Source organism: Megascapheus bottae, chromosome 7 (assembly GCF_031878675.1).
Source record: "Megascapheus bottae isolate mThoBot1 chromosome 7, mThoBot2.hap1, whole genome shotgun sequence".
Classification (NCBI taxonomy): domain Eukaryota; kingdom Metazoa; phylum Chordata; class Mammalia; order Rodentia; family Geomyidae; genus Megascapheus; species Megascapheus bottae.
In genome coordinates this window covers 10004169-10031372 of record NC_143515.1, presented here as the reverse complement: position 1 = coordinate 10031372, position 27204 = coordinate 10004169, and the positions used below count along the sequence as shown (strand labels likewise).

Sequence of the window (27204 nt, the reverse complement as noted above, 5' to 3'; positions counted from 1 at the left end):
CTTGGACGACAGGCTCTGCTACTCCTAGCTCCAATGTCTTAATTTAAAAGTTCTGACCATGCTGAGCACTGGGGGCTCACACCTCTTAGTCCCAGCTACTCAGGAGGCTGAGCTTTGAGGATGGCAGTTCAAAGGCAGCTCAGGCAGGAATGTCTCTGAGACTCTTACCTACAATGAACCGTCAGAAAACTAGAAATGGAGCTGTGGCTTAAAGTGGTAGAGCACTAGCCTTGAGCATGAAAGCCCAAGCCCTAAGTCTAAGCTCCAAGATGACCATTAACAACAAAACATTCTGACCTTGAGCTGGGAGTGTGGCCTAATGGTAGAATGGTTGCCTAGCATTCACAAAGACCTGGATTTGATTCCTCCAAACCACATATGTAGAAAAAGCCGGAAGTGGTGTTGTGACTCAAGGGATAGAGCTCTATCCTTGAGAAAAGTCCAAGTACAATAATCAGACTCTCGAGTTCAAACCAGGACTGGAAAAAAAAAAATTTGATCTTGCTGGTTACATGAATTTGGGGCTAGTTGTTTCATCTTTCTGATAAAACACTAGAAACAGGGGCCAGGAGTTTGGCCTAGTGATAGAGTGCTTGCCTAGCATGGGTGAAAAGCCGGTTTCCATTCTTCAGTGCCACATACATAGAAAAAAGCTGGAAGTGGTGCTGAGGCTCAAGTGGTAGAGCTCTAGCCTTGAGAAAGTCCAAGGACAGTGCTCAGGCCCTGAGCCCAAGCCCGGGACTGGCAAAAAGACAAAAAACAAAAAACGACACCTAGAAACAATATCTACTGGCTAACCTCAAGCCTAAGATCGTCCTGCCTCACCCTTTCCAGTCCCATCAATACTAAGTTTTATTTAAAGTGTGCCCATGAGGGTAGAGGAAACACAAAGGCAGATTACAAGGTCTGAGGCTCAGAACAAATGTGGGTGCATCTGCCTGTCAATTCAGCTTACACAGACACAGGGTCTAACCATGAGAAAGGAAAGAGTACTGTACCTTTTCCCCAACTGGCCGTTGCACATTGCAACAGGGACTTTTTTCCTTGCTCACCATGGTCATTGTTATCTGTTTTGCTCTTATCTTCAGCAACTCCAAAGCCACAGGTCTTTTTTTGTTTTGTTCTAATGGAAAGATTCTGGGAAATGGGAAATGGTTTGTCCGGGAGGGAGAAGGGGCCTTTATATCTACCAGCAAAGACCCAATTGTTACCGAAACCAAACGGGGCTGACTTTCTCCATTATTTGCACTGCTCTTCTGGTCTCCACTTTTCAGATGCCAAGTTTTAACTGAACAAAAGCTGCTGTCGGGCTGATTTATACTGCAGATCTGCTGACAGGGCCTAATGTGTTCCCCCCTCCAGGATCACCCCCGGGGCTGGGCCGTGAGGCCCTTCGCCCCTGCCCTTGTAGCCAAAGCGGGGCGGCAGCCACCTCTAGGCGCCCATGGGGCATTCTCTGCGGTTACTCTGTCCACCTGCCTAGCTCGGAGGACCGGCGGGCCAGGAGGCCCAAGCCACAGGTTACTTCCTCGAGAGGCTGCGGGCGAGGCCGCGGTTCTGAGGATGGTGGCTCACAGCGTGGCTCCCCCGGGGCTGGAGTCGCTGGTGAACCGGCCCTCGCCCCGCCGGGCGCCAGGACTCATTTCCTGGGGGCAGGCGCTGCCTGGAGCCTGAAAACAAGGCACTGGCTCTCCGGGGCTCGAGGGTCTCTCCAGCAGGCAAGGCTTCGTCGGGGCTGCGGACGAGGGCCGGTGGGCGGCGCTGGGGCCCAGAAAGGAGGCAGAATTTGGGGCCAGAAGACGGGCGCTGCGGCCCGCCCCCAAGGGGCGCTCGGGTTTCCTCCCCGTAACCGGAGCGCGGGGAGCCTCGGCCCAGTCCGGAGCCCAGCCCGCCGCAGGTCCCGGGGGACACTTGGGCACGACCAGGTGAGCGCGACTCCCCGTGGCGGTGCCCAGGGCCCCACCCGGCCCCACCTCCCTCCGGGCGCCGCGGCGCAGCCCTCCGCTCGCAGGCTCCGGGGCGGCCGGGCCCCGGGAGGAGCGGGGGTCCCCTTCCCGGCCGCGGAGCCGGCCAGACGGCGGTCGCGGCAGGTCGCGGCCCCCTCCTGGGCGGGCCTGCGCGTCCCGCCCCCGGCCTCGGCTCGACACCCCCCGCCTGACGTCAGGGGAGGGGGCGGAGAGCGGCGGAGAAAGAGCCGGCGCCCGGTGGAGCTCGAAGCCCGAGCCCAGGGGTGCGCAGCCGAACCGGGACCAAGGGGCGGTGGCCGAGGGGCGGCGGAGGCGGGCGGGCGAGCGCGGGCGGGCGCGGCGCGGGGGTCGGGCCGGCTGCGGTCGGAGCCGGAGGCGAGGGCGGCGCCCAGGGATTCGAGCTGCGCGGGGGAAGAGGTGAGTGGGGCCGGGATTGCCAGGAGCCGGAGCCGCGGGGCTCCGGGGCCGCTGCTTTGTCCCACTGCTCGGGCTGAGACTGCCGGGCGCGGGGGAGTCAGGGTCTGGGGGCTCGGGAGGAGGCGGCCGCCCGCCAGGATCCCTCCTGCGGCCCCCGGGACTCCCGGGAGCGGGCGTGCGGCGCTCGCACCCCGCGGGGCCGGAGGGGCGGGCTCGCCGGGCGCAGGGCTGGGGGAGCGGGGGACCCTCGTGCTGCCCGGCGCGCGGCCGGGATCCGCTCCAGGCTCCGGGGCTGCTCCAGCCCCCCCACCCCTGACGGAAAGTTTGGGGCGGGCTTGGACCGAGGCCGATGTTGTGGGATCGGATTTCCCTACCGCGGCCCCCCGCCCGCCGGTTCCGCCGAGGAGGCGGGCTGGCTCGAGAAGCCGGGCCCCCAGCCCGGTCCTGGCCGCCCCGTCCCGCGCCGGCGCGCCGCCATCCCGGCCGGCTGCTTGAGGTGGGCACGGGTGCGGGGTGCAGAGCCTGGAGCCCGCAGCCCTGCACCCCTCCCCCGCCCCGCCGCCCGCGCCGCGGCCCGGGGAGGAGCTGGGGGTGGGGGCTCGGCCGCGCGGGCGAGCTCCGAGCACGCCTTCGGGGCCGACCTGAGCCGGGTGAGGGGCCGAGGAAGGCGGGGCGCGCAGGAGGGGGGACTGTCGGGGACCCGCGACGCTCCGGCCCCGCGCCCTCCCCGCGCCGGGGGTGCGGGCCGGCAGGGGGCGTCGCTGGCCGGGCCCCGCCACGCTCCCGGAGCCGCCGCTTTGTTTGCATTCAAATCCCCGGAGCTGGGGGAGGGGAGGGCCGGGACGGAAGGTGACGACCCCAAACGGGGTCTTGGCAGGCAGCCCGGATTCGGGGCCAGCGGATCCCCGGCCTCGGTGTCCCAGCAGCCGGCGCGGTGGGGCTGGGGCCGTGGAAAGCGGTGCTGCGGGCCTGCCAGGGTCCCCGGGGCGCAGCCTCGGAGTTGGGAAGGTTCGTCAGACCCCGGGGAGCCCCGCCGGGGATCCCACCCGTCGCTCCTCCCCGCCGCCCGCCCGCGCCGCCGCGAGCCCCGCGGAGACCCCCCGGCCGAGGGCTGTGCGGGGAACAGGACGCGGCCTGGTCGTGTCCACGCCCACCCCACCCACTTCCTGCCTCCCTCTTGGGCAACAAAGGGGCCTCGGGAAGCTGGGCCCCTCCGGCTCCCGGCCCGGCCCCCGCTCCGCGCCGGGCCTGCTGCGGTGGGGCCGGGGCCGGGCTCCGCGCGGCTATTGTCTGCGCTGAGGGAGGAGGCCGGCCGGAGCGGCCCTGGACCGGCACCGTCCCGGGGTGTGCGCCGCCGGCCCGCGCGCGGCCGCCCTCCCCAGCCGAGGGGCTTCGTGGAAGAAACTTAAGGGACGGGGGCCGGAGGTGGGAGATCGCCTCGCGGTTTTCTCCGCATGATTTCCCGTTGGTGGGAGCAGATTCCGTTTCTCGACGCCTGCCTCGGCCCTCCCGGAGGAGCGAGGCCCCACGCGAACCCGAGGGCTCCCCGAGCGCTTGTCCTCCACGCCCTGGACTGCTTTCGTGGACGGCAATGCTAACCTCTTCTTTTCCTCACAGGGCAGCTGGCCTGGAATACAGAGCCTGCCTGTGTGCCATGGCCCCACACTGGGCGGTCTGGCTGCTGGCGGCAGGGCTGTGGGGCCTGGGCATTGGGGCTGAGGTCTGGTGGAACCTTGTGCCCCGGAAGACAGTATCTTCTGGGGGTGAGTGTCGGGGGAAAGGGTGGCAGGGTGGCAGGAGGGCCGGCTGGGCAAAAACAAGAGCTTGTAGGAAAGTACAGGGAGACAGCTAAGGAGTTATCCCCAATTGTGAATTGCCTTTATTCCTCGTGTGTGTGTGTCTGTCTGTATGTGTCTGTGTCTTTCTTTTTTATTTTTTTGCCAGTCCTGGACTTGAGCTCAGGGCCTGAGCACTGTCCTTGGATTTTCTCAAGGCTAGAGCTCTACCATTCGAGCCTCAGCACCATTTTCAGCTTTTTCTATGTATGTGGTACAGAGGAATCGAACCTGGGTCTTCTTGCATGCTAGGCAAGCACTTTAACCACTAGGCCAAACTTCCAGCCCCTGTGTCTGTGTCTTTCTAAGAAATGTGCCAGGCTTCAGGGACTCAAAACTGGTAATACAGGTCAGGACCTGAGATTTGCCCTCGTCTGATAATTAGGATAGGTCTGGGGAACCTCTGGCTGACCCCTACTACCTTGCTGTTGACATACAGGGGGGGGGGTGTCATTCTATGTCACTTGTGTCTCACTTCTTGAATTATTACTAATATCAGAAGCCCAGAGAGAAGAACCAGGATAGGTGTAAGCCAAAGCTCCATGCAGACCTCCAGGCTTTCTAGCTGTCTCCACGAGCTCCATTCCCCACCCTGCTGGCCCTCCCCCCCCACACTGTTGACATCTTTTGATAGCCCTGGATGGGTGTGTGGATTTGCATATGCTCACATAGAGGGGGCCAGTGCTCCTTGGACACACACACCTGTATGAGAGGTGATGTCAGGTGTTTGTGTCACCCCTGTGCTCTGGGGACCTGGGATGAGCTCACCTCCCACAGGCTGCACTTGGGTGCTAAGGAAACCCTCCCATCTTTGCCTCCAAAGACTAGGCTTACTTGATGGGACCCGTTAGACAACTGGACCGGTATTTTTTCTTGGAGAGTGGGGGGTGACAAGGGCCGCATGGCTGGAGATGTCATACCCTATATGATGTTCCCTAGTAGATGGCAGCAAGACTTCCCAGACCTAAGGCTACAGTGCCATTGCTGGTCCCCTAGCTTCTGGTTTCCTCTAACTTCCCTGGCCAGGCCTCCCAGTCCCTTTCATTTTCTCCTCCTGCCACCCCTGCCTGTCCCAAGACCATCTGCTTGCACCTCTAGCAGCCTGGATTTGGTCCTGCTGGAGTGAGGAGTTTCCTGAGACAAGTAGTGCTTATAACTGATGCTCTGCTGCATCAGCTGCCAGGGTCTGGCCGGACCCTCATGTGGGCAGCAGAACAAAGAAGGAAACACCCTCAGAGGAAGATGGGATGGGGGAAATGCCCAGCTCCAGGCTGGGAATGCTGCTGGCCCTAAGAGTGAGAGCCATCAGTCTGATGGTTTCCTCTGGCCGGAAGCTGTGGCTGAGAGATCCTTCCTTCCTCCTTACCAGCCGGATTTGCCTCATCCCAGGCTGAGGAAGGCCATGGAGGCTTGGGTGGGGCTGTCAGAGCTAAAGCCTATTCAGAAAATACCCCCAAGTCCAGTCAGGCCTGGCTGGAATATACATGTAGGATGTCTTGTTTGTTTTTTTGCCAGCAATGTCCGTAGACATTTTTGCTTAAAGCTAGCTCGTGCTCTTATCACTTCGAGGCACAGCTCCACGTCCAGCTTTTTCTGGTGGTTAATTGAAGATAGGAGTCTCATGGGCTTTGCTGTCCAGGCTGGCTTCAAAATGCGATCTTCAGACTTCAGCCTCTCGTATAGCTAGGATTACAGGTGTGGGTCACGAGCACCTGGTCGGGATGATGAGGAAGAGTAACCATAGGGGTTCCTGGAACCCCAGGGAGGCCTGCCATTCACAGCCTACTCACTCTTGCCTTGTACTTGTCTGTCCACACAGAGCTGGCCACCATTGTGCGGCGGTTCTCCCAAACGGGCATCCAGGACTTTCTGACGCTGACCCTGACGGAGCGGTCAGGGCTCCTGTACGTGGGGGCCCGGGAGGCCTTATTTGCCTTCAGCGTGGAGGCTTTGGAGCTGCAAGGAGTGGTGAGAGGTGGGGCAGCGGGAGGCACACAGGCAGGACGAGGGCAGGACCCCAAGGCCTGGCTTTCTCAGGCTGTCCCCAGCTGCCCCCTCTAGTTGAGATTAGCAAGTTGCTCTCCCGCTCCTGTAGCACTTGCTGGATTCTGCCATGGTGGGGTGGTCTTCCCCTGAACTAAGCCCTTGCAGCCTGGGGACTGTCCATTTGGTGTTCGTGCTGCAGCCGCAAACTATTGGATGGCACATGCTCAGCATATAACTGACCTTACTTTTGAACCCCTTTCTCCGTCCCCAGATCTCCTGGGAGGCCCCAGCTGAGAAGAAGACTGAATGTATCCAGAAAGGGAAGAGCAACCAGGTCAGTGCTCAGGGCACGGCCCGTCATCTGGGCCTCCTGGGATGCGCTGTGGTCCCTTGTGTTCCGGTCCTCGTATTCTCACTGACGGGAGACTTTCCTCTTAGACGGAGTGCTTCAACTTCATCCGCTTCCTGCAGCCGTACAATGCCTCCCACCTCTACGTGTGTGGCACCTATGCCTTCCAGCCCAAGTGCGCTTACATCGTGAGTACCGCTCTTCTGAGTGTCCACACATTTCACCCCATCCTCTCCTGTCCTCTGTGCCCTTCCTCCTCAGGACCCACAGACCTAGTCTCCTAGGCTGGGAGGGGCCCTACCTTTGTGCCTCTCCTCACCATTCCTCCCTACCCCCAGGACATGCTCACTTTCACCTTGGGGAATGGAGAGTTTGAGGACGGGAAGGGGAAGTGTCCCTACGACCCAGCTAAGGGCCACACCGGCCTCCTTGTGGGTGAGTAGCGGTCCCCGACGGCAGGCGGGGCAGGTTCTCTGGGACTTGGTAGCTGACTCCCTCTGTCTTCCATAGATGGTGAGCTGTACTCAGCTACGCTTAACAACTTCTTGGGCACAGAGCCTGTCATCCTGCGTAACATGGGGCCCCATCACTCCATGAAGACAGAGTACTTGGCCTTCTGGCTCAATGGTGAGTGAAGCTGGGTTTGCTGAGCACGGGAGGCCCCACGGGGCGGGTGTGTGGCGGTTATACAATGCCACTGACCACTGACTTTTCCTGCTTTGCTGCAGAACCCCACTTTGTAGGTTCTGCCTATGTCCCCGAGAGCGTGGGAAGCTTCACAGGAGACGATGACAAGATCTACTTTTTCTTCAGTGAGCGGGCTGTGGAGTATGACTGCTATGCCGAGCAGGTGGTGGCTCGCGTGGCCCGCGTATGTAAGGTACTGAGTCCTGCAGCAGTGGGCCCTGGGAATCCTGCTGCCTGCCAGTGGCTGACCAGCCATGGGCCCTACTCTGCCAGGGTGACATGGGAGGTGCCCGGACACTGCAGAAGAAGTGGACCACGTTCTTAAAGGCTCGACTGGCATGCTCAGCTCCCAACTGGCAACTCTATTTCAACCAGCTACGGGCAATGCATACCCTGCAGGGTACCTCCTGGCACAACACTACCTTCTTCGGGGTTTTTCGAGCACGTTGGTGAGTTCCCTGGGAATGGGTGGGAATGCCTGGGGTGGGAAGAGGCAGGTGTTCAGGTTAGGGGTGACTGTTGGGTGTGAGGCCCTGCGGCTAGTCCAGGTGGCCAGTTATCTAGAAGCGCCTCAAGCCCTGCCCGGGGAGGCACTTGAGAGCTGTCATCATGTTCTTCTGCCCTTTGCACTGAATTCTGCCTTCCTGCTTCTTGCCTCGGAGGTGGGGAAAGGTGGGCGAAGGTAGGCACCGCACCTAACCCTGGAGATCTCTCCTCCTTGCCACAGGGGGGATGTGGACCTGTCGGCTGTCTGTGAGTACCAGCTGGAAGACATCCAGCGGGTGTTTGAGGGCCCCTACAAGGAGTACCATGAGCAAGCCCAGAAGTGGGGCCGCTACACCGACCCGGTCCCCACCCCGCGGCCTGGCTCGGTGAGTCCTCCCGGGGAGAGAAGTGCTCCCCCTGTCAGTTCCAGGGCCCTTCCGCCTGGCTGATGGCTCCTCCCTTCTGCTGACCTCACGCAGTGCATCAACAACTGGCATCGCCACCATGGCTACACCAGCTCCCTGGAGCTGCCTGACAACACCCTCAACTTCATCAAGAAACACCCGCTGATGGAGGACCAGGTGGGACCTCGGTGGGGCCGCCCGCTGCTCGTGAAGAAGGGTACTAACTTCACTCACCTGGTGGCTGACCGGGTCACAGGACTCGATGGAACCACCTATACAGTGCTGTTCATTGGCACAGGTCGGTGCCCAGATGTCCCCAGGGCAGGGAGACAAGATGCCCCAGGGCCTTGTCCCCTGTCACTTAACAAATGTCTCCCACATTCCAGGAGATGGCTGGCTGCTCAAGGCCGTGAGCCTGGGGCCCTGGGTCCATCTGATTGAGGAGTTGCATGTGTTTGACCAGGAGCCTGTGGAAAGCTTGGTGTTGTCTCAGAGCAAGGTAAATCAGGCCCTGCACATGGCTATCTCTAGTACCATGTTTCACTCCCTCTACATGTCTGCCTGCCTCTGTGCTTGGCGGGTGCAAAACACCTTGCTTAGTTCAGGCAAGCTCCAGGAAGTAAGCAGCACGTGCTAATGTGAGGGAGTTTGCTCACCACAAGGCCATTATTTATAGTGGTCCCTGGGGGCTGCATTCCCAGAATCAAGCCCTGGCAACTGCTCTTGGGTTTTCATCAGGTTTCTGCAAGGTGGGCAGGCTCTGCCTGCACTCTTCTCCCATAGTGACCAGACCTTCTAGGCTGCACACTGTTCAAACCGCCCTGTGATGTCATTTGTTTCCATTCCCCAGTGCCTTCCCTGGGCCAGACCCTCTGCTTCCTTCACTTCCCATGAAGTGTTGGCATTTTCTCTTAGCCCCATGCAGAACTGCTTCCTGCATGTTTGCAGCACCCTCTGGGTTTTTGTTTGCCTTTTACCAGCTATTGTGACTCAAAATTGTTATCCAGAACATGAAATAATAACAGAATAATAGCAGAAAGAAAGTGTGGGGCTGAATAAACAAAGATTGGCAGGCACCACTCAAACAGGAAAACACCTTATGCTGTCTTGATGCTATTGTGCAGGCTGCTTGGGCTTGAAGGGTGTGTGTGTGTGTGTGTGTGTGCGTGTGTGTGTGTGTGAGTGTGTGATTACATCTGGCTTCGCAAGTCTGCTGTCCGTGTCTAATAAGGTCATGTCTGTAAGATGCTTAAGAGTGCTGACTCGTAAGCCCTTGAGTTTTTCAGGACTAAGGTTTCCACCTGTAGGTCTTCCTTCCTTGGGCACCTCCCATGCTCTTGGGGCCTGCAGGACTGTTGGCTTTCCCTGCTGTGCCCTGCCACAGGCCTGGCATCCCTGACCCTCCTGTGCCTGATTTTCCTGCAGAAACTGCTTTTTGCGGGCTCTCGCTCCCAGCTGGTACAGCTGCCCCTGGCTGACTGTATGAAGTACCGTTCGTGTGTGGACTGCGTCCTGGCACGAGACCCCTTTTGTGCCTGGAATGTCAACACCAGCCACTGTGTGGCTGTAGGCAGCCACTCTGGGTGAGATGGGTTCTGCAAGCATCAGTTCCAGGCGGGAGGGCAGAGGGGGTGGAGTGGAGCTGCTGACCTGCCCTGCTCCCCCTAGCAGATCCCTGCTGATGCAGCATGTGACCATCTCGGACACCTCGGGCATTTGTAACTTGCACACTAAGAAAGGTAAGCTACCCTCTTATAACCCCTGCTGTTGGGATGGGCCCTAGACCACAGCTGGAATTTCGGCCTCATCCTGGGGTGAGAAGAATTTCTGCCTCTCATCCTTCTGGGGTCAATGCACTAAGTCTTTTTTCTCTTTTCTGCCATTGCAGTCAGGCTAACACCCAAAAACGTAACAGTGGTAGCAGGCACAGACTTGGTGCTGCCCTGCCGTCTCTCCTCCAACCTGGCCCGGGCCCGCTGGACCTTTGGGGGCCGAGATCTACCCGTGGAACAGCCTGGCTCCTTCCTCTATGACGCCCAGCTCCAGGCCCTCGTGGTGATGGCTGCCCAGCCTCGTCATGCCGGGGCCTACCACTGCTTTTCAGAGGAGCAAGGGGCACGGCTGGCTGCTGAAGGCTACCTCGTGGCTGTCGTCGCAGGCCCCTCGGTGACCCTGGAGGCCCGGGCCCCCCTGGAAAACCTAGGGTTGGTATGGCTGGCTGTGGTGGCCCTGGGGGCCTTGTGCCTAGTGCTGTTGCTGCTTGTTCTGTCCCTGCGGCGGCGACTGCGGGAAGAGCTGGAGAAAGGTGCCAAGGCAACCGAGAGGACCCTGGTGTACCCCCTGGAGTTGCCCAAGGAACCCACCAGCCCCCCCTTTCGGCCTGGCACCGAAACAGATGAGAAACTTTGGGATCCTGTTGGCTACTACTACTCAGATGGTTCCCTCAAGATTGTGCCTGGACACGCCCGGTGCCAGCCTGGCGGCGGGCCCCCCTCTCCACCTCCTGGCATCCCTGGCCAGCCCCTGCCTTCTCCAACCAGGCTTCATCTGGGGGGTGGGCGGAACTCAAATGCCAATGGTTATGTGCGCTTACAACTAGGAGGGGAGGACCGGGGAGGGCTGGGGAACCCCCTGCCTGAGATTGCTGATGAACTGAGGCGCAAACTGCAGCAGCGCCAGCCACTGCCGGACTCCAACCCCGAGGAGTCCTCAGTATGAGGGAGCCCCCTCCGCATCGGCGGCGGGGCACGGGGGAGGTGCACCTCCTACTTTTGCACAGGCACCAGCTACCTCAGGGACATGGCGCGGGCATTGCTCTGCCTGGGACAGGCACCACGTAGCACCTGCCTGGTCATGAGGACCTGCTCAGCATGGGCACTGCCACTTGGTGTGGTTTACCAGGGCACTCCCGTTCCTCTGTGAATCTTGGCCACATGGGACCCCAGCAGCCAAACTTTTCAAGGCAGAAGTTTTAAAATGTGTGCGCAGCGCGCGTGTGTGAGTGTGTGTGGCGGATGGAAGTAGGTGTGTGGCATAACCTTTCTGTTTGAAGTCTTCCCTTGGCCTGGGGTCCTCCTGGCGAGTCTTTGGAGCTATGAAGAGGAAGGAGTTGGATCACTTTGCCTCACTCCCACCTGTCCCCAGTGAGGGGCAGCCATGTACATAGGGGGGGCAGGGTGTTGTGCCCCTTTGGGGGAGTGGGGGAGTGCAGGGCTCGGTATGGGCCTGGTCCTGCTCCTAGGGCTGTGAATGTTTTCAGGGTGGGGGGAGGGAGATGGCGCCTCCTGTGTGTTTGGGGGGAAGGGTGGGCGGGGCCTTCCCGTTGGCCCCCAGGGGTTCAGTGGTGTTTTGTACTTGTCCTCTTCCCATACTGGGCTAGGAAAGGTGGTGTGGGGGGAGGGGGAGGGGAAGGTGGGCATGCTGTGGATACTGACATCCTCTCCCAGCCCTAGGAAAAGGGCTCCTAACAGTGTAATTTATTGTGTCCCTACGTATTTATTTGTTGTAAATATTTGAGTATTTTTATATTGACAAATAAAATGGAGAAAATGAAACTTTGGACAAAGATATTTGGACTAAAGCCATCTATCAGTACCAAGAGAGTAGGATTCTTCAGCGAAGCTGGACTCCCCCCCTCTCCCCTGTAGCCAGAGCAGCTGCTCCAAGCCTGCTTTGCCCCTCTCTGGAGTGGGCAGCCCAGACTTCAGCATTTTCCCACAGTGGTGCCCTAAGGAGCTGGGAACCAGGACTGCAGTCCCCAAGGGAGCCAACCTTGGGTTCTGGCCAGGGGAGAAGTCAGGGCACTGGGGGAGGAGGAGGGAGAAGCCTGTCTTCCCAGAACTGGTAAAGAGGTGGTGAGTCCAGAGGGGACTTCCTAGAAGCAACTCCGGGGTGTGTAGCCAGTTGTTGACGTTGGGGCTCCCAAGTAGCAGAGATTTCTTCTCCAAGAATGCATGTTGAATGCTTGGACCACCACACAGGGAATGGGTTTCTCCATATTGCCACCCAAGGAGTTCCAAGCCCCTGTCCCTCTCAGGGAGTGGCACAGGGCCCAGATGTTCTCCAAGACAATGGGCTGCAGCCTGGATTTAGTTCTGAGAGCCCCCAGGGGGCTTGGGGCTCATCCATGTGCAGGGATGGAGGCAGTAGGCCCGAGGTGGGTTGGGCAGGCCACTGTCCCACAGCTCCCCAGTGGGTTCAGAGGCTGGAGCTGACCCGGGTAGGATGCACTAAAAAGCAACACCTGCGGATGCCAGCCCACAGGCTGTGACACACGCTGGGTAGACAGGCGTCCACTACGGGGTGGACGGGGCTTGTCCCAGGACAAGATGGCCACTGGTTCCCTGCTGGATTTTGAAGTAACCACAGGGAGGGGCGGGAGCCATTTCCGGCGGCCGCCGCACCGCCCCCACGCCCCGGGCGCTCTGCGGAGAAGCAGGGGGGCGGCCCGGGGGAGCCTCGCAGACCCGCTCCCCGGGGAGCCTGGTGGGACCCGGGCAGCGACGAGAAGAGCCTGGCGGGCTCAGAAGGTTGGCTTTGGGCAAGCGTGAAGGCGCCAGGCCGGGTCTGGGTTTTGGTCGGCCTCCCCCTCCAGGGCGCGGCGGTGCAGCCTCCCGCCCGCAGTCCCGTCCCGGCACTCCGCGCCGCACCGCGCCTCTTCCCTTCGCTTTGCCTCGCGCGCCCTCGCGTGGCCGCATTCAGAGCGCGGCCCGGAGCAACAAGTCCCACCCCCTCACCGCGATTGGCTCTGGACCGAAAAACTAGACATCGGATTGGTCAGCTCCGGAGAGGTGGCGGGACCGAAAAGACAACCGTGCACGCTGACTGGCCAGACTGGTGGAACTGACATGGCATCCGTCGGCCCGGCGGCGTGAGGCCTGGCTCCAGAGTGGAAGCCGGGATGGCGGCACCGCAGCCTTGCGCGGACGGGTCCTGCTGCTCCCACGCCGGGGTCGTGCCCGGCGTGCAGCAGACACTAGAGGAGATGGACTTCGAAAGGGGTGAGGCGGCCCGGCGAGGCAAAGGAGGGGACTGCGAGGCCCGCGCCCTAGGCCTGGTGCGCGAGGGCGGCCGGGGCGGAGCCCACAGCCCCGCGCGGCCGGGACGCGGCCAGCGACCCGACGCGGCCTTAGCCACCCGACACCGCGCCTCTCGCGCAGGCGGGAACACTAAGGCGTCCGGGGGAGGCACTCACCTGGAGACGTCCGCCGGCCGAGGCGGCGCGGGGCGGGCGCCCGGGCTGCGCGGGGCTCGGCCGGCGCGCGGCCGGAGGGCGTGGCCTCCCGAGCGTGCGTCCCCCCGGCCAGGCCCTCCGCGCCGGTGGCCGCGCAGCCGGCGGTGCCGCCGAGCGTGGCGCTCCACCTGCAGCGGCGGCGGCCACAGCCACGCGGTGCTGCCGTGAAACGCTGCCCGCCTCTGCTACCCAGCACCTGCGGGAAGTCGGAGCGCCACCTCCGCGCGTGCCTTCTGCCAGTGTTTTCTCCCCTTCACGCCGCAGCCGGGCCACCTTTGCGGAGCAGGAAACCGCGTGCTCCTCTGCTCTTAGAACAACGGCTCGCCTGCCGTCCCGGCCCTCGGAACGTTTGTGGGCCCGATGCCTGCCTACGCGGTCTCTGCCTCTGTGTACTTCTCATTTGTGACTTTATTCCATCAGTCACCGCGTGGTAGCCACCCTGGATCTTTGTTTTCTCAAATAGGCAAGGCCTGTGCCTGCTCAGGGTCAAACGCAGTTCTCCTTAGAGTGAACTTCTCGCAAACTGTAGGTCGACTGGTGCTTTGCTCTGATCTCAGCTCTGTGACACAGAAGCCCTCTCTGACATACCAGAGCTATTAGCCACATACAGGCCTTGGACAGTGCCTAGAGACCTTGGGGGGAGGGGAGTTCCTTATCTTTTAAAAAATTTTAATTGAAGAATTTATTAACATTGATTTTTTTTTACATCATTTCAAATGACACGTTTAACAAACAAGTGTTCAAGAAAGTAATCTATATACAATCACTGGGACTTAGTGTTTAGAACATAATCAAAATTAGGCTGAGGGTTTGTATATCATAGGTGCATATTAATTTATGAAATAAAACATATCTATAGAGTCATAGGTTTTTATGTCTATGTAGTTGTATTTATATTTCCAATACCGTGTCCATAGCATTGGGCATGCAAATATTGAGTCCTCGCTCTTGTACTGTTTGGATCTAATAGCCACATATTAAGGATACCATGCGCCTTAGAGACATTTTTGTGTGTACTGCATACATCCTACCATGCATAGGACAGCTCTCTACAACGAAGAATTTGGCCCAAAATGTCAGTTGTGTCCCTGCTGAGGAAGCAGGTCCAGCTCTTTCCAGATTATTCTGCTGCACCTGGCACCTTGCTACCAAGACAGTTTGTACCACCTGACACTACCTTGTTTGTCCATTATATGTTTCCTACACTGGCAAAGACCCTTATCTGTTTTAGTGAGTTCATTCAAATCACAGCCCCTTGCCCCATTTTCTTCTAGAAATAGTGGTAGTAGTTTTTCTTTTTCCATCAAGATGCCTTATTTACTCTCTTTCATATTTGTGACATTACTGATAGCAGAGCAGAGCATTGTAGGTTGCGTTTTCTTTCCTCAGTCTTTTGGGAATATTATTTCATTATTTGAACTTGCTACGAGCTGCAAAACTGTTGATAATCTGATTCTTGGTCGTTGATGAGTGTTTTTGAGTCATGCCTCCAGCGTAACTTTTAACTCCTCTGTTTTACTAATCCTACTTGAGATTTAATATAACTTTTTTACCTGAGGACTAATGGGTATCTTTATTTATGAATAATTAAGAATCTCACAGACTGCTGGACTCATGCCTGAAATCCTCAGAAGGCTGAGATCTGAGAATCAAAGTTTAAAGTCGCAATGAGGCTCTTACTTATCTCCAGTTAACCACCAGAAACCAGAAGTGGTGCTGTGGCTCAAAGTGGATGAGCAAAAACTGCTCAGGGACAGTGCCCAGGCTCTAAGTTCAAGCCAAGTATCCCATAGTTTTCTGTCTGGGCTGGCTTTGAACCATGAGTCTCAGATCTCAACCTTTAGAGTAGAGAGGATTACAGACACGAGCCATTATTCAAGGCTGAATTGGGTAAATTTTAGATGTTATTTCCAGTTATAGACTGTGCTGCCCCACTCCCATAACTCCTTTCAGTATATTTTAATTCATTCTGTCTTCTGTATTTATGTCTCTTTATTGCGCTCCTTTTGCCATCTTGTGTTGCATTTTCTCAGCTGGTGATTCCTTGTGTCTACAAAACAGCAGAGGACAATTGAGTACCCCTTATTACAAATGCTTGAACCTAGAACTGCTTTGAGTTTTGAGTTGTTTCAGTTGTTTCCTGCTTATACATAGCAAGATATCTTAGGATGGAACGCAAGTATAAGCAGGAAATTGACCCATTTTTCATATACGCTTCATACATTGTATACACTATTCCTGTGTTTTCCCTGCCACCTATCATGTCAAGTCATTTGTGGAATTTTCCACTTGTTGAGAGTATTTCAGGTTTTGGATGTTTGAGTTAGGGTTGCTAAGCCCTCTGTTTAGCAGGCACTTGTTGAGTGGATTGTGTGGGCATGGCAGTTTGCTTCCTGCTGTTCTGCTGAGTGATAGTGACGATCTCGAGTCCCAGCCATCACTGTTTCATACACAGAGCTCTGTGCTCCTGCCACACAGCTTGCAGCTGTCACTCTCCATCCTGCTGAGGCAACAGCATAAAAACCCCTGAGGTGGGAGCTAGCTGTCCAGGTCCAGTACCTAGAGATCCAGTGCTTCTCATTGCTTTATCTGTGGTTTGAGCTTTGTTTTTAGAATCTGGCAATTTCCTTTTCATGTTTTTAAAATAGGTGAGTGTGGCCTAGTGGTAGACTGCTTGCCTAGTATGCATGAAGCCCTGGGTTCAATTCCTCAGTACCACATACACAGAAAAAGCCAGCGTGGTGTTGTGGCTCAAGTAGTAGAGTGTTAGTCTTGAGAAAGGTCAAGGCTAGTGCCCAAGCCCTGAGTGCAAGCCCCAGGACTGACAGAAAAATAAGGATTTAAAAAAAAATATTTTAAATGTGTGTGTGCCATTCCTGGCACTCTCAGGTCCAGAGCTCTGCCTCTGAGGTTTTTTGCTCAAGGCTAGTGCTTTACCACTTGAGCCACAGTTCCACTTTGGCATTTTCTTCTTTCTTTTTTTTTTTTTTTTAAGAATCTCAGACTTGCCAGGCACAGTGGCTCATACCTGTAATCCTGGCTACTCAGGAGGCTGAGATCTGAGGATCATGGTTCAAAGCCAGCCTAAGCACTAAAGAACTTGAGACTCTTATCTCCAATTAATCACCAGACAATGGGAAGTGGGGCTGTGGCTCAGGGGTAGGGCGGTAGCCTTGAGCTGAGGCCCAGAATTCAAGCCTCATGACCTCCCCCACCACCACCACCCCCCCCCCAAAAAAAGAAAATCTCAGACTTTACTGCCTAGGCTAGCTTCAAACCCAATCCTCAGATCTCAGCCTCCTGAGCAACTAGGATTACAGGCATGAGCCACTGGTACCCAGCAATTTTCTTATTTGAGAATTTGACCTTATATTTGAACACCTTCACCATTCTCTATCCAGCCTCTGTGTATTTGAGGGATTTTGTTTAGCTTGTGTTTGAAGTAGTTCTTGCTGTATATCCCGGGCTTGCCTTAGGCTCATCCTCCTGCCTCAGACTCCCTAGTATGGGATTACGGGTATCTTCCAGTATGCCTGCATTTCCTCCCTGAATTGGGAGGTTTCTATGCTTTTCCAGTCCTTCTGTCCCAAGTGCACACCCTTGTCTGTCCTGTTTACAGCGATGTCACCAGTACCTCGAGCAGTCCTTGCACAGAGGAGGGGCTTATATTTGTTGTGTGAACAAGTTTCTGGGAAACTTTGATCAAGGGGTAGAAGAAGCACTGACCTGGTTCTGTTGTTCAGTCCTCTCATTGACTTTCTGCAGGAATCTGGTCAGCAGCGCTGAATGGAGACTTGGGCCGAGTGAAGTATTTTATCCAGAAGGCCACGGACCCCAGCCAGCCTGACTCAGCTGGCTACACTGCCCTGGTGAGCTGGGGGGAGCAGGGTGGGCCACAGTGTCTTTTCTGGCTTTTTCTGTATATGTGGTACCGAGGAATCAAACCCAGGGCAGGCACTCTACCACTAGGCCACACTCTTGGCCCCTTCTTTTTCTTTTTTTGAGAGAGGATCTCACACTATGTAACCCAGGTTGGCTAGAACTCTGGATCTTCCTCCTTTTCAGCCTTGGGATGCTAGGATTATAGGCATATACCATCACACCTGTCAAGAGAGAAGCCTGTATCTTCTCCTTTCTTCCAGAAGTTACTTTAATTATCAAATAAATCTAGGTGCATTAATTAGTATAAGAGTTCATATCTAGCCAATGTCTATAATCCTAGCTACTCAGGAGACTGAGATCTGAGGATGGCAGTTCAAAGCCAGCTCTGGCATGAGATTCTGTGAAACTCTTATCTCCAGTTAACTATTGGAAAACTGGAAGTGGAGCTGTGACTCAAAGTGGTAGAGCTAGCCTTGAGCTGACGAGTTCAGGTGACAGTGCCCAGGCCCAGAGTTCAAGCCCCTCCCCTACCAAAGGACAAGCACAACAAAGCTAAAAGTGGAGGTGTGACTCAAATGGTGGAGTTCCAGGTTTGAGTAAAAGAGCCAGTCAAGTGTGCAAGGCCCTAGATTCAAGGCCCTAGAACTAAGAGTTTATAGCCATATGTAATTTATTCTCCTAACAAGCCTGAGAGGTAGGAATGCTTATTATCCAACTCCTCCAACTGCTGAAGTGGATGGTGGGAATAAAGCTAGCCCGGTCACTCAGGCCCCTCTACCTCTAGTTACCTGCCTGCCTGCTGTCTGACCTCAGTCTTTGCTCCTCCAGCACTATGCTAGCCGCAATGGGCATTATGCCGTCTGCCAGTTCCTGCTGGAAAGTGGAGCAAAGTGTGATGCCCAGACCCACGGGGGAGCCACTGCTCTGCACCGGGCCAGCTACTGCGGTCACACTGAGATTGCACGCCTGCTGCTCTCACACGGGTCCGACCCCCAGCTGGTTGATGATGACGGCATGACCAGTCTACACAAAGTATGCCCTGTCCCCATCCAAAACTTTCTTTTTCTTATCCAAGCAGTTAGAACTTGGGCCTTGTGGGAAACATGGAGAAAAGAAAATAGCGGAGAGAAGAAATTAGAAATCATCTGTGAGCTCAGGGTTTACCTATTGTTAATGTGCACATACCTATAGGTAATGCAGAGACATAATGGCCTTTTAGTTCTTTTTCTTTTTGTAGGCAGACTGTTTTACCACCCCTCCAGCCCCTTGCAAGGCTGTTGCCAGAGTGACTGAAATCTTTCTCGTAGTCTCTCCGTCTTCTCAGCCTCTTCTTCTCTCTTTCTCCTTTCTTTTCTTCACTTCCTTCCCTTTTCTCACTCTCTCTGTCTCTGTCTCTCTCTCTCCTTTCTTCAGTATTAGGACTTGAACTTACGGCCTGGATGCTTGTCCCTGAGCTTTTTTGCTCAAGGCTGTCTACTACTTAAGCCTCACCTCAGTTCTACTTCCAGATTATTATTTTTTTTTTTTTGCCAATCCTAGGCCTTGAACTCAGGGCCTGGGCACTGTCCTTGGGCTTTCTCAAGGCTAGCATTCTACCACTTGAGGCCACAGCACCACTTTGGCTTTTTCTATATATGTGGTACTGAGGAATCGAACCTGAGTTTTACTTAGTGCTTGCTAGGCAAGCACTATACCAGTAGGCCAAACTCCTGCCCTCCCGCCCTGCCTTCTGGATTTCTTTTTGGTGATTAATTGGAGATGAGAGTCTCCCAGACTTTCCTTCCCAGGCTGTCTTCAGGTCTCAGCCTCCTGAGTAGCTAGGATTATAGCTGTGAAGCACAGGCATCTGGCTATTTTGTACTTATTTTTAATATGAAGATCTGACCAAAGACAAGAATGGCTGCTGGGCAAAGGTCAATAGAAAGAAAAAGTCGAGTTAAAGCTCAGATGGCTGAGATTTTCTAATGTGTGTACAAGTATTGGGATTTGGTAGGAATTAGGGATCTGCTCAAAACCTGGGGTTTCCATGTCAACAGATTTCTGTTTTATAAGCAAGCAGTCCTGGAAGCAGAGCAGCAATGAACAGGGCCTGGTAGAGGTACGCCTTCTGATTTGGCCCTCTTTCTCTCCCCCCCCCCCCCACCCCACAGGCTGCAGAGAAGGGTCACATGGATATTTGCTCTCTCTTGTTGCAACATAGCCCGACCCTGAAGGCCGTCCGTGACCGGAAAGCACGGCTAGCATGTGACCTGCTGCCCTGTGACAGTGATTTATGGGACCTGCTGGCCAGCTGAGGCGCCACCTTTCCCCTCCAGCTGCCCTTGAAGGGTACACTGACGAGCTCTCCACACCCCTGCATTGCTCAGCACCCACACGTCAGGGTGGGAAACACAGGAAGAGCCCCTTGGTAGCCAGGGAGGAGGTTCACTGGGGCCGAAAGCTTTAAGCTTAGACACACGGTCATCTTCCATGTTAGTTCATGTAGCAACATCTATCCATCTAGAAACAAAAAAATAATAAAGTTATATTCTGACTTCATCCCACACACATAGGTAAAATTCAAGATAAGAGGCCGAGATATAACAATTCCAAACTGTTAAGTACAGAAAGAAATTGCAGTAATGAGGCAGTAGCTGCTCTGTAGTCATGAACTTGATGCACTGTAGGTGTCTGCACTTAGCTCCCTCTTCTGGTAGCAGTGATTAAGGTCAGCCTCAAGGTCACCCTGGGGACAGAATGAGTGAATCTAGGAAAGGCACTCGAGAATGCGTGGCACATGGCAGGATGCATACAGAATTGATTTCTCAGTAGCTTCCGAGAGTCATCCATTGTCACAAAGATGTGTATTTACAGAGGCATTTGCAAAGCTGCACGGAGGACAGTGGGTCTAGCTCAGTGGTAGAGCTCTCATCTAGTGTGCACCGAGCCTCAGGTGTGCATTGAAACATGGGGTATATGTGGAAGAAAAGAGGGTGTTTCCTGATAGGGAAGGGTCACGTCTGCAAACATATCACTGGAGTATAGCACAGAATCCCACGGGAAGAATAGCAGTGTTCCCACGTCATGACACCTCTTCAAAATGTACAGAGGAAGAGGGAGGACGTGCATTAAACTGCTGTCTGTGCTAACTGGCAATAATCCAGAACTCACGAGTGTTATCTTTTCACCCGACTATGACTTTGAACTCAGGGCCTTGCACTTCCTAGACAGGTGCTATCCCAATTGAGCTATACCTCCACTTGTGTCTTTCTGCTGGCTAATTGGAGATGAGTCTCTTGGATTTGTCTGCCCGGTTTGGCTTTAAACTTGGATACTCTGGTATCAGCCTCCTGATTAGCTAGGATTACAGGGGCGAGGCACCAACTGCTTAATGGGGTTTCTTTTTTCTTTTCTTTTTAGAGGGGGGTTGTTACTGGAATTTGAACTCAGGGCCTTATGTTCTCATTTAGTGTTCTTGCTTGTGGTTGGCTTTCTACCACTCGAGTCATACTTCCAGCCCTTGATTTCTGCTGGTTATTTTGGAGATGGATTCTAGCAAACTTTTGATTGATTGACTGGCTGGCTGTGAGCTGCAGTCCTCTAGATCTCAGCCTCCCGAGAAGCTCAGATGACAGGCACGTGCCATTATTGCTGAGCAGAACTGTTTCTTTAACAGTTCCGGGTCTCCCTAAGGTCTGTCAACATTCTGGAATCTTGTTTACTGGCTATCTAATTTCCTTTCAAAGGTCGAGGCCCAAGCTGGGTGAAGGTTTGGGTGGCTTCAGAAGAATGAACTTGGGTGGTTGAAGTCAGATTGCTGTGCAGCTAGATATGGGGGTCACTGTATACAGGAGATGGAGTGGCTCTGAGTCTTCTTTCCATGGGCAAGGACACCCTCTATGCCACGGAGCAGCTGTAGGGACGTGCACAGGGACACTGAAGGCTTCTTTAGTGGAGAAGGATCCGTGACAGGCTAGGCCTGCTCATGGTGGGGCAGTCACTGTGGTGGTAGGGAATCCTGTGGTAGTAGATGGGCTTCTGCCCTTCTCATGATCCCCTCTGGAATTCTGGCCTCCTTGTGCTGGGACATGGGAGCTGGGTTATCCATGTCTCAACCTACCAGACCTACAACATGGAGGTAGAGGCTGGCCTACTCACGGCTGGGCTCTAAGCTCAGGAGAGTGGGAAATGTTTCCCTGGGGATGTGTTTACTAAATTCCTCACTAGTAGATGTGGAATGTGGCAGGGGCCGGGTGGTGGGTGTCTGGCTCGGGAGCTGACTCAGCTCTAGATAGCTCCTTTTCCTGCCCTTTGTGGGCCACATTCCCAGACTGGTATTTTGGTTAGTGTGACAGAGCCCCAGAGTCATCTAACCTTGGCATCATGCCTTTATCCTGCCCACCTCCAAGGCAGCTCTCCTATAAAAGGGCTGAGCAGGCCTGCGCTCTCGCTGGGGTGTGGAGAGAGGTGGGGGACCATGGACTTCAGCATTGAGCAGTTGGTGAGGATGCGGGGCCGGGGGCTGAGGGCCCAGGGCCATTGGTGGGCAGGTCTAGACCATGGCAGACAGTGCAGGCAGCTACTCTCTGAGCTCTGAGTCAGGCGGCAGGAGGAGGGCTGCATGTAACACCTTCCTGACCTCTACCTGGTTCTCAGGAAGGTGGGGAGGGGGTTACTAAGCAAGCTGGGGAAGGCAAGGGAAAGTTGTTGAAAAGTCCTTGAGCTAAAGTGAGCTTATGGGGGGAGGGTGCTGGGGTGGGGGAGAGGGAGTATTAGGATCCATCGCAGGCCACTTGTGAGAAGTGTTCTACTGAGCCACATTCCCATCTTAAGGTGGCTGTTTTGTCTTAGTTTGTGACAGTGGATGTGGGAAATGGAGGTTTATTTGGAAGATACAGATGTAGCTGGGCTGTGCTAGTGCTCAGTTCGGATGTCTGGAGGGTCTGGCTGCCCTGGGACCGGTGGGTGTGCTCTTGTGTTCCCTGGGCTTTAGGGTATCAATTTTGGAGAGCGAGGGTATAGAGGATACCCCACTGTGGGTTAGTGCCCCAGCCTGTACTGCTCCTGGCTGAGGGCAGATTACAGAGCATGAGGTTGTGAGGAAGCAGACTCGACCTTCCTCAGTGCTTCCAGTGGTGTTAGTGGCAGCTCAAGGAACAGTTATCAGCTGTGGCAGGCTCTGCTTCATGGCCCAATAACAGTCATCACTTTCAGCCTGGGTGCTGTCCCTGAGTTCTTTTGCTTAAGGCTAGTGCTCTGCCACTTTAAACCACAGTGCTACTTTGGTTTTCTGGTGCTCAGTTGACAATAAGCACCCCACAGACTTTCCCCCGTCTGGGCTGGCTTTGAATGTGACCCTTAGATCTCTGCCTCCTGAGTAGCTAGGATTACAGGTACGAGTTACTGGCACTGTTTTGTTTGTTTGTTTGTTTGTTGTTTGTTTTTGCCAGTCCTGGGCTTATACTCAGGGCCTGAGCACTGTCCTTGGGCTTTCTCAAGGCTAGAGCTCTACCACTTGAGCCTCAGCACCACTTCTGGCTTTTTTCTATGTATGTGGTACCAAGGAACCAAACCCAGGTCTTTGTGCATGCTAAGCAAGCACTCTACCACTAGGTCAAACTCCTGTCCCTGGCCCCTTCCTCCACCCCACCCCCCCAGGGAAATATTCCTCAGGAATTGAACTCAGGATCTTGAGTTTACAGCTGTTACTCAACCAATTCAGCCCCACCTCTAGTTCTAGCTTTTTTTCCTTCTCCCTTGGTTAACTGGAGGCCAGTCTCATGGACTTTACTGCCCAGGCTGACTTTAACCTTAGGTTGCAAGATTAGAGCAAAGAGCCACTTGAAAGATGTAGAAACAACTTTGCCAAGAGTTGCACCCAGGGAATTTACCCATGGCACCTTCTGGCCCTGAGCTTCAGGTTGGGTGGTAGCGTGAGGTGACCTAGTGGGAATCCAGGGTCAGCGGCCCAGGAGGGAAGCTGAGGCGTCACCTCTCGGGCTGCTGGCCTGGCAGCAGCGTAAATACCTCATCACACGCCTCAACCTTGTGATCTGCTGACAGGAGCAGAGTAGGTGCTGCCACAAGGCTCTCTGGGCCTTGGCCGTTGCCACAATTGGTAAGAACCACAGGTGTTGGGGGCAGGGACTTGCCAAGGGGTTTGCAGAAGGGTGGATGAGGCCAACACTCAGGTCCAGAGCACTGATCTGTGCACATTCACTGATCAGCCATCTCCTGCTACTGCATGACTTTTCCAGGAGTTCCTCCAATCTCACCAATTCTTTATCCACACCCTGTCCTCTAGGTAAGTGGAGAAAGAGTTGAAAGGAAAGTGTTGGGGTTTGGACATGGAGCTCCTGATCCTGGAGGCTGGCCTGGTGCCTGGAGGCTGGGACGCCAAGAGGCCATGGCCCAGGAGAAGTTGAAATTGGAAGAAGAGAAGAAGAAGAAAGTGAGTGATGCTGGGGGACTAAAATGGTCATTGTGAACAGTGCCAGAGTGTTAGCGCCTCAGCGGGGCATCTCCTCTGAGTAGGGGCCCACTGCTTGATGTCGTGCCCTCTTTCTGTCCCAGATGGAACTATTTAACAACTCCAGACTAAATCTGGAGAACCTGAGAGACTTGGAAAACTTGGTTCAAAGACGAAGAGAAAAACGACTGAGACGCAGAGTCCCCCCCAGGAAACCTGAGCCTGTGGTTGAGGTGAGTGAGAAGTTGTACAGGTACCACCTCTTATTCTGTGGGCCTGAGAAGAGTAGATGTTGGGGCCACAGAGTCCCTAGTGCTCAGGAAGCCACAGGGAACCCATCTGAGTCCTCATGAATTTGCCAGGGAAGCTTTAACGAAGTGCCACAGAACTGAGTTTCTGAGTTCTGGGGCTTTTGAGATTCAGCTATTGGCAGGGCTAGTTCCTTCAGACAGCTGAGGGAGGGGCCATTCTCACCTTCCTCCCTGATGGCAATTGCTAGTATTCCCAAGCTTCAAACCACAATCCTCAGATCTCAGCCTTCTGAGTAGCTAGATAGATTACAGGTGTGAGCCACTGCACCCAGTTGTTTCTGCTGTCTTGTTCACATGATGTGTTCCCTGGCCCTGCTTAGGTCTGTCCCCTGGATTAGAACTCCTCCTAAGGCAAGTCACATTGAAAGGGCCCATCTGCTCCAGAAATGACCTCATCTTAACTCGCTGCAAGGCCCCAATCTCTAAATTCTAAACCTCACATGAGGTAATTGAAGTTAGGATTTCAACGTGACTGGGAGAGGGAGACACAAGACAGTGTCTGTACATACTGGAGACCAAAAGAACAACATTGCACAAACAAACATAGTACCGCAGTATATACTGGGATACGCTGCTGGAGTTCTAGTGCTCAGTGCTCCGTCTTGTCTTTACACAGCCACAGCCCCAGGCCCAGCTGGAGCCTGTGGGCCTGGAGATGTTCCTGAAGGCAGCTGCTGAAAACCAGGAAGCCCTGATTGACAAGTACCTGACAGATGGAGGGGACCCCAATGCTCATGACAAGGTAGTATTGGTGGGTAAACAGGCCTGTGGAATTGGTAGCTGCCAACATGTGCACATGTAGTCCTGGCCTGGGACACATCAGGGCTTTTCTTTCTCATGACACGACTGGGGTGGTCTATCTAAGCTGGGAGAGAGAGGCCCTTTGCCCTAGGAACAGGCAACTCTGAGGACCTGCTCTGGGAGCAGGAAGGGTGTACACTCTAGACTGACTGTGCCGTCTCTCGTCTCTGCCCACAGCTCCACCGCACGGCCTTGCACTGGGCCTGTCTGAAGGGTCACATCCAGCTGGTGAGCAAGCTGCTGGCAGCTGGCGCCGCTGTGGATGCTCGGGACTTGGTGAGAGGCTAGGCAAGGCCACTCTTGGTGGCTAATGTACTAGCTAGTCCTCACTCAACGTGCCCAGCTGCCGCAGGTCAGAGAGCTTTGGTGCTTTGTGTTGCAGCTTGACAGGACACCTGTGTTCTGGGCCTGCCGTGGAGGACACCTGGACATTCTCAAACAGCTGCTTAACCAGGGAGCCCAGGTGAACGCGAAGGACAAGGTGAGGAGATGTGGTGCCTGCCTTGGGTGGCCTGTTAGAAGCATGTGAGCAGCGCATGGGGTGAGCAGCTGCTGGGCCTACAGAAGACAGGACATACTCCAACACCGAGTACCGCTTCCTGCTAGATCTGGAGCACGCCCCTCCACGTGGCAGTGCGCACCGGCCACGCTGACTGCCTGGAGCACCTCATCGAGTGCGGAGCCCACCTCGATGCGCAGGATAAGGTGCTTGGGCGCAGGGACGGGCCTGCCACCCTGGCCTTCCTGCTGAGGGCAGGAGCATGACCTCCCCTCTCTCAACAGGAGGGAGATACAGCTCTCCATGAGGCCGTGCGGCACGGCCATTACAAAGCCATGAAGCTGCTGCTGCTCTACGGAGCCAAGCTGGGAGTGCAGAACATGGTGAGTGGGAGCTGGGCAAGGTGGTCCGGGGAGCGTTTGAAGAAAGGGAGCACTGACCTGGCATCCTTGCTTCCAGGCTGCCCTGACTCCGGTGCAGCTGTCACGAGACTGGCAGCGGGGCATCCGGGAAGCACTACAGGCCCAGGCTGGCCACGCCCGCACCCGGTGCTGATGACCCGGACGGACCTGCGGGTCACTCACGGCCACCATTCCAATCCCCCCACGTGTGACTGCATTTCTGTGGTTCTTGGCCCTCAGCAGCTCTGGGCACAGCAGGTAGAAAAGGCAGGCTTCCTGGCTTCAGTGCCAGGTGGGGCTACATTCCCTGCTAGAGCTGGGGCAGGGCCCACAGGGCAACAGAAAGCAAAGTGGGTCCCCAAGATGATTAGAGGGTCGAGTGAGCCAAAGCCAGAGCGGGAAGTGAGCAGGCCTAGGCCTGGTACTACCAAGTCTGGGCGCTAGACTTCCTCAGTGTCTGTTACGCCTCACAGCAGGAGACTGGCCCTGCTCCTCCACAAAAGCCAGTCTTCTGTGGGTTGCGATTCAGGTGTGGCCCGCAGTTGTATCCAGGACCTGATAGGAGCCCAAGTAGAAGTAGGCCATGCATTATGCATCTGGGCACTCCATTCCTATCACCGGCAACCCGGATAGTGTCTGGAGTAGCTCTAGCCATCCGTGCTCTTCAGGACTCTGAAGGGGGTTCTGGCAGGGTGTGAGGGCACATCAACTGGCTTGAGGCCCCACCGAGATGTCAGTACCTACTGGGTTGCTTCAGAAGCCTGAGATAGAGCTTATTTGGGGGAGACCTGTGCTTGCTTACTCTGTAAGGGCTCGTTAGGCCAGCCTGTCACACTCCTGTTGGCTGTCTGGTGGCTCCCCTTTGAGGGCTGTGAGTGCCTGGGGTTGCTTGTGGCCCACTCAATTCTTGAGGAGGTGGCCCGCAACCCTCGTTTGCCTGAGGTTCCAATGCCCTCTACTACTGGAGATGTTCTGGCCTGGCCCACTTTGACCCTACCTTAGGCAGCACACCGAGCAACTCTGAACTTGGCCCATGGGGTCACAGGGAAAGCGAGGAGCTGCCCCTCCCCTCCCTGGTCTGCTATCCGGTGGTGTACAAGCTCCCTCCTGGCTCCTCTCCCCTTGCCTTCACTGGTGGAGACCTGTGCGACTGGCAGGGCTGGATCCTTAAACGCCAGAAAGCTGATCCGAAAGAGCTCTGCTGTCAACCGAGACCACAGGCTGAGGGAAGGATTCAGGCTTGGCTTCCCTCACACGGTCCTGGTTATTACCCAGCTACCTGGGTTGGCATCTGTTTTGCAGCAGTCAATTTTTAATCTAAGTTTGGCAGCCTTCTTAGACCAAGAACAAGGTTACCTTTACTATGCGAAAACGATGACTAGTGCTCCACACCAGGGGCCACACGCCTTTCCACAGGCAGTGACCTGCCGTGACAGCCCACGTGCACCCAGACTCTGGCATTCAAGACTAACGGCCTCATCTAGAAAATGGGGACATT

General features: G+C 55.4%; 3 protein-coding genes across 10 annotated transcripts; all 3 read left to right on the top strand.

The window, feature by feature from the left end:
• Window positions 1–1889: 1889 nt before the first annotated feature.
• On the top strand, window positions 1890–11382 carry Sema4c (semaphorin 4C). Of its 4 annotated transcripts, none has more exons than XM_090336443.1 (15): window positions 1890–1925; window positions 4002–4147; window positions 6039–6187; window positions 6477–6539; window positions 6644–6742; window positions 6893–6989; window positions 7065–7181; window positions 7283–7434; window positions 7515–7690; window positions 7969–8113; window positions 8207–8429; window positions 8518–8630; window positions 9557–9714; window positions 9800–9870; window positions 10020–11382. In XM_090336443.1, the coding sequence occupies exons 2-15, from the start codon at window positions 4039–4041 to the stop codon at window positions 10847–10849; spliced, it is 2502 nt and encodes an 833-aa protein (XP_090192569.1). In that variant the 5' UTR covers window positions 1890–1925; window positions 4002–4038; the 3' UTR covers window positions 10850–11382. The 4 variants fall into 4 exon arrangements, with proteins under 4 accessions (XP_090192569.1, XP_090192568.1, XP_090192567.1 ...); XM_090336442.1 differs by lacking the exon at window positions 1890–1925 and adding an exon at window positions 2251–2384; XM_090336441.1 differs by lacking the exon at window positions 1890–1925 and having other exon boundaries at window positions 3683–4147; window positions 9803–9870.
• A 1183-nt stretch (window positions 11383–12565) lies between these two features.
• Window positions 12566–20172, top strand: Ankrd39 (ankyrin repeat domain 39). Its single transcript, XM_090336438.1, has 4 exons — window positions 12566–13131; window positions 17130–17233; window positions 18075–18278; window positions 19397–20172. Exons 1-4 carry the CDS (start codon window positions 13032–13034, stop codon window positions 19538–19540), a joined length of 552 nt encoding a protein of 183 aa, XP_090192564.1. The 5' UTR covers window positions 12566–13031; the 3' UTR covers window positions 19541–20172.
• Ankrd23 (ankyrin repeat domain 23) lies at window positions 19512–26582 on the top strand. Of its 5 annotated transcripts, XM_090336436.1 has the most exons (9): window positions 21687–21726; window positions 23530–23676; window positions 23799–23927; window positions 24622–24747; window positions 24984–25082; window positions 25189–25287; window positions 25413–25511; window positions 25590–25688; window positions 25765–25934. In XM_090336436.1, exons 1-9 carry the CDS (start codon window positions 21703–21705, stop codon window positions 25858–25860), a joined length of 918 nt encoding a protein of 305 aa, XP_090192562.1. In that variant the 5' UTR covers window positions 21687–21702; the 3' UTR covers window positions 25861–25934. The 5 variants fall into 5 exon arrangements, with proteins under 5 accessions (XP_090192561.1, XP_090192562.1, XP_090192559.1 ...); XM_090336435.1 differs by lacking the exon at window positions 21687–21726 and adding an exon at window positions 19512–19574 and having other exon boundaries at window positions 25590–26582; XM_090336433.1 differs by having other exon boundaries at window positions 25590–26582.
• Window positions 26583–27204: the final 622 nt, after the last annotated feature.

What these genes read in the sequence shown, in the direction of transcription:
- Sema4c (XM_090336440.1), top strand. Translation starts at nt 3,976, where the DNA reads ATGCTAACCTCTTCTTTTCCTCACAGGGCAGCTGGCCTGGAATACAGA. An exon ending in GAAGACAGTATCTTCTGGGG is followed by an intron (nt 4,148 to 6,038) that starts GTGAGTGTCGGG and finishes CTGTCCACACAG; the next exon opens with AGCTGGCCACCATTGTGCGG. An exon ending in AGTGCTGTTCATTGGCACAG is followed by an intron (nt 8,430 to 8,517) that starts GTCGGTGCCCAG and finishes CCCACATTCCAG; the next exon opens with GAGATGGCTGGCTGCTCAAG.
- Ankrd39 (XM_090336438.1), top strand. Translation starts at nt 13,032, where the DNA reads ATGGCGGCACCGCAGCCTTGCGCGGACGGGTCCTGCTGCTCCCACGCC. An exon ending in GGAGATGGACTTCGAAAGGG is followed by an intron (nt 13,132 to 17,129) that starts GTGAGGCGGCCC and finishes GACTTTCTGCAG; the next exon opens with GAATCTGGTCAGCAGCGCTG. An exon ending in GCATGACCAGTCTACACAAA is followed by an intron (nt 18,279 to 19,396) that starts GTATGCCCTGTC and finishes CCCACCCCACAG; the next exon opens with GCTGCAGAGAAGGGTCACAT.
- Ankrd23 (XM_090336433.1), top strand. Translation starts at nt 21,703, where the DNA reads ATGGACTTCAGCATTGAGCAGTTG. An exon ending in ACCCCAATGCTCATGACAAG is followed by an intron (nt 24,748 to 24,983) that starts GTAGTATTGGTG and finishes CTCTGCCCACAG; the next exon opens with CTCCACCGCACGGCCTTGCA. An exon ending in AGGTGAACGCGAAGGACAAG is followed by an intron (nt 25,288 to 25,412) that starts GTGAGGAGATGT and finishes GCTTCCTGCTAG; the next exon opens with ATCTGGAGCACGCCCCTCCA.